Source organism: Gekko japonicus, unplaced genomic scaffold (assembly GCF_001447785.1).
Source record: "Gekko japonicus isolate JY-2015 unplaced genomic scaffold, Gekko_japonicus_V1.1 scaffold150, whole genome shotgun sequence".
NCBI lineage: Eukaryota > Metazoa > Chordata > Lepidosauria > Squamata > Gekkonidae > Gekko > Gekko japonicus.
In genome coordinates, this window is record NW_015160839.1 from 285,394 (window position 1) to 293,651 (window position 8,258).

An 8,258-nucleotide genomic window follows, 5' to 3' on the forward strand; every position below is an offset into this window, starting at 1 on the left:
TGCTCTTCTTACAAGGGCTACTGTAAGCTCTTGGAGGATTGGCTACATTAGGGGTGAGTCACCTAATATGAAAAGGTGTTCCTGCTACAAAAAGAGCCCTGGGTGGAATAATACCTGAATAAGTGTACTTAAAATTCTAGTAGCTGTTTTTCTAAATATGAACACATGAAGCTACCTTATACAGAATCAGAACATCGGTCCATTGAAGCCAGTATTGCCCACTCAGACTGGCAGTGGCTCACTAGCATCCCAGGAGGGGGTATTTCACATCACCTACTGCCTGATCCTTTTAGCTGAAGACACCAAGGATTGAACCTGGAACCGTCTGCACGCCCAGCCGATGTTCTACCACTGAGCCACAACCCTCTCCCCACAATATTTTTGGAAACCATTATGCGGAAACACCTTTTATTTTTTTCCTGATATGTCGCCTTTTCCTTTCCCAGGGAAAAAGCCTGCAGTTAAGCATCATGAGAATTAATTTGTCCCACTTGGGGGTTTATATTGCATTCAAAATGGCAAGGATTTAAAAATCAGGACATACTAAAAGAGGATTAATATAGGCAAAGAGAAACATTATTTAAGTCTGCCAAAAATTAGCAAGAGGCATTGTAACTTTACTGCTGAATTTTACTAACCTGGAAGACGACTCTGGATTTCTCAAGTAGGTATGTTCTCATATTTGCCCCAATGATCTGGTACCTCTTATCAAAACTGATTTCCGTGTATTTTCCAAAACGACTGCTATTGTCGTTGCGTGTGGTCTTAGCATTACCAACAGCCTATAAAATAATTAATCAATGCATGTGTGTGAATATATATCTCTTTACAAAATAATGATTCAGGGATGTGCTCTATTCAGGAGTGATAAACTTTGGGCTACCCAAACATGTAATCTGGATGCTATATTATAAAGCCATAATCTTTATGCTTTATTTAAAGCCAACGGCTTTAAAAGCTTCTGTGATATCCAGACACCTCAGTTATGTTTAGTAGCATTCAAAATGCCTCTGGACCTTTTACCACACTCAGCATAGTTGGGACAGGAATCTCTCTGTAATACGAAATGCAGCTCCATCTGATTTCAGAAGAATGCAGCAAGGTCTTCAAGCTCTGTTGCATTCCTTATAGAACTAAAGGGTGAATTCCAGGGGCTAAAAGTCTCTGTGATTCAAAAATTATCCATTGAAAAATAGGTTAATTTCAGATGTTAGGCAGCTGTCCAGTCAATTAATTGGGGGGGGGGTGTTACCTGTTCTGAATACCATACAATGAAAGAAGTCCTCAGTGAGTTACAATAGGTTGGTTCAACGAAATAATAGGCAGACTTCTTAATTGCTTACCTCTGTTATTGGGTTAGAGGCCAAGACTTTATCCTCGAGTTGTGCATTGCTGCTTGATCTACTGACTGTAGCAAAAGAACCTCATGGCATATCTCGCAGAAACAGTTTTCCCAGCTCCTGATTCACCACTGACTATAATAGATTGGTTCTTGTTGTTCCTAAACCAAGAGGGTAAGGTGTTACTCAAATAAAGGGTTTTTTGTTTAATTTGAAAACTATGTTTCTATATAGATCTGCCTCACTGAAATTTTATAGCCACTGTGGTCTGGTGAGTACTACAGTAAAACCTAGCCATATCTTGACTGCAAACTTTTATCAATTTTATATCACTTTAATGGACATGGTTTTCCTCAAAGTATCCTTTGTAGTTTTGTGAGGGCACTGAGAATTCTCTGCTAGAAATGGCCTCTGATAAATAAAGGACAGAGAGCAATTCATGACTCCTGCTTCCTCCAAGGACATAGTCACAAGGGAAGACCAATTCTCATAACAATTGTTGGATTTATGTTTACATACTCTGTTGGATTGTGACCAGTAACCCTTCTTTGTATTTCAATGAATATAATATATAGTTTTGAACATAGCTGTGAATTGTAGATGGTCTTCCCTTGGTGGATATTGTTTGTGACTATATTTATACACCAAGGGTCCCCTTTGTCTTTGGCTCCTCCGAGAACATTGCAGGACACGAAGAATGTTTTTAATAATCTTTGAACAGCTTTTTAAGAATCTGTGAAACTGCTTGTTTGACAGCTAAACTGTAACTGGAGGGAACAAAGTTTGAGTCCAGTGGTCCTGGAGGGAGTTCTCTGTATCCCTGCAAAGTTTTTGAGAAAGGCAGACATCCTCCAGGCAACTGCAAAGGAAAGCAGCAGAATTTATTTGAAACATAATGTAAAATACTCTATTCTCCACCTTGCCATCTGCTTGTAGGCTTCTTCAGCCACAGCAAAGATGTGTGGGTCCATATCTCCCATATTCTGACCACTGTAGGCATGGATAATGGCATCTCCATATATTGGCAACTGCTTGTAGGGGTTTATAGCAACCAAAATTATTCCTGTGGGGAAGGCACATAACAAAATGAACAGTCATCTTATGTATACTTTTTCTGATCAGAGATGGTGAGCGTGAACTTATTTATTTTATTTATTAGATTTAAAGCCCTCCCTCCCCTGTACAACAGGGCTCAGAGTGGGTGACAACCATATTCACATATACACTATTTATAATTGTACAATATTCATAACAATATCCATAATTGTACATACGTTGTACTTACCACTGTAGGTATAAATAAGCTTGGACTCTACAAAGCGAACTTTGAGATTGTGTAGGACGGCCGGTTCGTGAAGGTAACTAAGTGCTGTGAGGTCATTTTCACCAACAAGTATATCTGGGTTTCGCAAAGGAGGCAAAACGCCGGGATCAACTGGAAAATGCAATTCCTGTCAACACACGACTGAAATAAGCCAACAAACATTGTACAGGCTCTGCTACCATTCAAGAAACTTTCTCAGACCAAACTCGTGTAACATCAAGTGCAGATAACAACAGTGCAGACTGGGGTCCCCCCCGCCTCTTTGAGCCTGCAGGCACTTTTTGGTGTTCTGGCACAGGGTGGTGGATCATGCAACCACAAAACAGCTGCCACAGAAGGCGTGTCTAAAACACAAGTAAGGTTATTCATAATATAATAGTAACTCTTCAACATTTCAGGCAGAAGTTCTGCTTAATGTGAAGTCTTTGGAAATTAATATATTGTTTAAAAATGTTTTCTTGCTTACATGCAGGTTACCTTCAACGAAGATCGCGCTGTTAAATCTGAGTTTTTTAAAAATATCCACACATCTAATTAGATCTCCACAGGCCAGTCAGAAGCCCTGCTGGGTAGAGCCCCATCTGGCCCCACTCACTTTCTAAAATCACTTGGCTGGCACCAGGAAAGGTCAGTGGGCACCATGGCACCATGTTGGGGACCCCGGTGTAGACACTATAAGCATAGTCCTGAGTGGTGTTACGGCCTTCTGAGCTAGGATTGCCATCCCCCCAATGGGGGATGAGTTTTCCCTGCTTCTGGGGCCCCCAATCCACCACCGGCCACCTGGCCGGTGGGGGGAGCCCCACCCCCAAAGAGCCCTGTTACGCTCAACATGCCTGCATGATGACCCCCACTGCTGGAGCCCCCCACTGGGAAACAGGTAAGACCTGGCAACCCTATTCTGAGCACTGTTAAAAACCTCCCCTTACCCAGAGGTCATTTCGGGGGGGATCGCGGGGGATCGCAGTTCCCCCGGGTGAGGTACGGGGGGCGGGGCACATGACGAAGCCCTGCCCCCTGCTTCCGGCCACCCCGTTTCCGGCCCTCATTCAGCCAGGAGGAGGCAGGAGAAGAGGGAGGGTAAGTTGCTTCCTCCCTGCCTCTCCCCACCCCTGCCTGCCTGGGGCCAGGGAGGGCCTTCGCGGGGCTTCCTTGTACTCCCGCCGGCCAGGACCGTTGGGGGCAGGGTTTGTGGCCTTATGACACACGGGGTGATGTCAGGGGGTGTGGCATATGCTAATGAGTTATGCTAATGAGTTCCCCTAGCTCTCTTTCTACGAAATGACCCCTGCCCTTACCACACCATCTTCTAGCTGCAGGTGAAGTACATGGTCACCCGGCTTGTAGTTTGTTGTAATTTCAGCAGACTGCCATACTTCTTCAGGGTCAGGGATCCAAACTCTGTTGTACTAGGAAAAGGGAACAAAAACGCAACAATGCACTTCAATGGGTAGCATTTTGTACAGATGAATTGGCAAGCTGATAATTATCCAGTACTCCAATAGCGCTGTTCTAAAGGAAAACTCAATGACGCTGCCTCAGCTCCAAAAACAGTCACAGTGCAAAAGACAATAGGGTGATTAAGAAAGGGACAGAGAGAATGTTTTATTTTTCCTACTGATAAAGACAGGCACTCATTCTGACAAAGTGGAGCATTTTAAAGTCTCAGTGATGGAAATGGCAGAGAGTTTAATCCGCTGACTTATTGCTGTTGCTAGTGCAGGAAATTCAAATGTCCCTACTTATGACGCTCTATAGATTCTAATGATTTACTCCTTGACCAATGAATTTCAGACATATTTCCTTTCCTTTCCTCCAATAAAAGCTCTATGCGACATTGATCTTGAGCAGTGGATAGTTGTTATTAATCACTTATCACTCAATAGACAAAAAAAAATTGCAACTGCTAGAGTCCTTTTTGGATTCCTATCAGAAAGCAAAAAGGTAACTAAGTCATAGCAATATATGTCTGAATGAACTTGCAAACATGATAAAATATAATGCCTCCTGAGATTAGCGTACAAAGGACATTTCAGAAGGATATGTGCTATCATGTCGATCTTACCTAACAGGGGAAGATTTGTTCTGAATAAGGTAAAATGCATGAAGCTATCCCTCCTAACTGCCGAGGAGTGAGCATTTAGTCTGGCCAGAATGAACACCCTTAAAAGGCTTTGGGAAGACAACAGATACGTAAAGGAAGGAAGATATTTTGGAGGTGGAATACAAAAAAATTGGGATGAACAGGTGCGGCATGCTCTAAAGGCAGAGCTTTGGTGATTGATTTTACACAATTTCTCACCAAAGCAAATGCCGCACGAGAACCCAGGGCCTGGAGAGCCAGTTTGGTGTAGTGGTTAAGTGTGCGGACTCTAATCTGGGAGAACCGGGTTTGATTCCCCACTCCTCCACTTGCACCTGCTGATGTGACCTTGGGTCAGTCACAAGCTCTGGCACAGCTGTTCCTGAAAGAGCAGTTTGTGTCAGAGTTCTCTCAGCCCCACCCACCTACCTCACAGGGTGTCTGTTGTGGGGAGGGGGAGGGAAAGGAGTTTGTAAGCCGCTCTGAGACACCTTTGGGTAGTGAAGGGCGGGGTATAAATCCAATCTCTTCTTCTTCTTCTTCTGGACAGAGTCCAGGTTAACATCAAGTAACAGCAGTTTCTCAAAGACAGTCTTAAACCACATTGACCTATCTTCTTTCAGGAGTGCCAGGTAGCCCTTGCTCCTCAAGTATGACTGGAACGTTCTAAATGCCTGTAACCAAGCCCTTGCCTCAGGGGAAGGTAGGCCGAGTTCTGAACAGAGAGCCACGCTGGCCACAGAGCGAGGGACGTTTCATAATTTTCTCAGAAAATATAAAAGAAGATGGACAAGGATAATAGGAATGACTTTTAGATTAAAGACTTGGAACAGCAACTGGAACATAGTTCCTACCGCCATTTTGAAAAAAGTTTAGTATGCTGTCGGCACTGGGTTTTGCTTTTCTCCTTATCAGTGACTGATGAGGCCCCATTTAGGTTAGATGTGAAAAGGATATCCAAACATGAAAACTCCTTCACTTGCTGAATTTCTTCCCCATTCAGAGTCCATCTGAACACTAAAGGATTCCCTTTTTTTGGAGAAAACAACTACTTTAGTTTTCTGGTAGTTTATTTTCGGACAACTCTTGTTCGAGAGAGCAGAGTGGTGCATCAGCATAAAATATCACTGTCCATATGCCCCTTTCTTTTTTTTCTTTTTTTTTAAAAATCATTTTTATTAATTTTAAATTAAAGCACAATACAGCGTAATACAGTGCATCCATCTACAAGAATGTCATCTAAATGGAGGGGGTCTGAACCTACAAGGTTAACCACTTCAGATAAAGAGGGTTAGGGGGGAGAATATCCAAAACCTGTAAATAGGAGACCACAGGGAACCAAGTTGACACAAATGCGGAGTGGTGTGGGGTATCTGATTGTGCACATCTGAGCGAATCAGCAATTTTTGCCATGACCAGGTGTTCCCATAGCTTGTCTTGCCAGTCCGTCACTGATGGTGCTGCAGAAGACTTCCAGTTTGCAGCAATGGCCAGTCGAGCTATTGCTAACAGAGTTGATGTGAGTTCATTGTCATAGTCTTGAATAGAAAGACATACAATGTAAAATTACAGTTCTTCAAGACCATTTCGAGATGGTATCTAACCCCATATGGCCCTTTCAAAGGAGAATTATTGAATGGACAGGGAAATTGTGCATTAAGGAGCATTTGGCTTATCTTCTTGATTGCTCTCCCAGAGATGTTGATTTGAATTTTTTTGACATCCTATTAGAGAAAACCAGCTTACACTCACATTCTATTCCCCCTGTGTTCCTGTACTGATTATAAACAAACAGCGGTGGTTCCCTTCACATGGAATTATCCCTAAAAGATACTTCTATTCTCCTGCACCAACACTACTTTTCTTCACGAAATCTTTTCTTCAAGAAACCTGAGGTAAACCTCCTACAACCAACAAAGGGGAATAAAATCACCCCTAGGCATCAGACACAACTTTTAATTGTTCTTTCCCCAGTAAAAAAAACTATTCATGTCCAAGCTTGATCCCAACAGCTAGGTATTTAGGCTAGGAACTGCCTGTGACCCTAAAAAATTCATTTTCAAACTTATTAAAGGATGAGCCCTTGGATAAGGCAGATTCCAGCCTAATGCAGTCTTTTTGCGTCTTGCCAAAAGTGGAACAGATTTATATCATTGACAGGCTAGAGAATTGTAAAGAAAATTTGATGCTGATGGTTAAGAGCCAGGCCAGTGATGGTGTGGGCAGTTTAGTTCATCTCATTCCTGTAGAGAAGAATACTAACAATGATTTATTAAAATTGGAAACCCAGCCCCAATCTAACCCTAAGAGGGAGACTAATACCTGCCCGGCTATAAATTCTTTACATTCTGTTTTTTCTAAGCACGGGAGCTCATATTCTGCTAGCGGGCTTCCCTTTCCATTTATGTAACCAATTGGCCCGTTCCCACACAGTCACTTGGCTTGGAAACAAATTATTTACAGAAAGACGTATTCAGTCAGTGCCACATGAAGAGACGCCAGCCTGAAACACATTATTTCTTCTCCTGCCAGCTGCTAAACTGGGGGCCAAGAATGTATGAGTGCTTTGTTGCAAAAGGCCTGAGATGTTCAAAAGAACAATACGACCCAGGCGCAAAGGCCAAGTGTTACCATCACTACTCTGCAATCAATTCCTGACTGCCAAATCCATGCGATCCCCATACGCAATTAGCAAACCTATTCACGTATGCAAACAGCCTAAAATTCTACAACAGTATTCAGAAAATAACTCTAATATATTTTTGTTCTGCAGCCATTTGCATTATTACAATACTAGCTGGGTCTTTGCACTGACTGCACCTATTCATTTTGAAGGTGGGTTATTATTCATTCCATCGCAGTCATTCCCGTAAGTATCAAAGAGATGTCGAGTACAATGAAGATTCTTATCACAAACTGCACAGAAAAAAATTGTGACTACTGCAATAAGCAGTAGTGGAAGTGGTCAGTTGGGTTCACCTTCACAATTTTCTTCTGTGAGTAGTTGACCTTCCTCCGTTTTTACTCTGGCCACATTCCCAGGAATGCTTCAGCCACAAAGGACAGACTGAGTCCTCAGATACACTAAGTATCCTGGGAGAGTAGCTATCTTTTGGTTAGAGCTACTCTGAATCAGAATCCCCTGCATACGTCTCAAAAAAATGTTTGAGTGGGCTTCCGGTTTTTGGCTTCTCGATGGTGGCCACGTCTCCTGGGAGCTCCCAGGGATGTGAGCCATAAGCCAGCGGCTGGGAGGGGGTGCGATCGTCCCTCTTGGAGCCCTTGCAATGGGCTCCCAGCCATGGGGCACTCAGGGGTTGCCTCTCCCCCGGCTTGCTACCGATGGATTGAGGCTCCCTTCTGCCCCGACGGTCTTGTTGCTGTGTGTCTGCTAAGGAGCTAGAGTTGCTGACTGGGACAAGCGTTTGGAGGTCAGGCGTGTTCCCTGGACTTGGCGAGATCCTTGGATCAAAGTTGTACGTTGATGAGTGAGTTAAAGTTGAAGCGAAGA

General features: G+C 43.3%; 1 protein-coding gene across 1 annotated transcript in view; it reads right to left on the minus strand.

Moving 5' to 3' along the window:
• MYO5C (myosin VC) overlaps nucleotides 1–8,258 on the minus strand; it is an 81,521-nt gene that overhangs the window by 62,225 nt on the left and 11,038 nt on the right. The window contains 6 exon segments of the mRNA XM_015418804.1: nucleotides 639–782; nucleotides 1,344–1,418; nucleotides 1,420–1,501; nucleotides 2,259–2,403; nucleotides 2,626–2,791; nucleotides 3,963–4,073. Coding sequence (XP_015274290.1) covers nucleotides 639–782; nucleotides 1,344–1,418; nucleotides 1,420–1,501; nucleotides 2,259–2,403; nucleotides 2,626–2,791; nucleotides 3,963–4,073 — 723 coding nt within the window.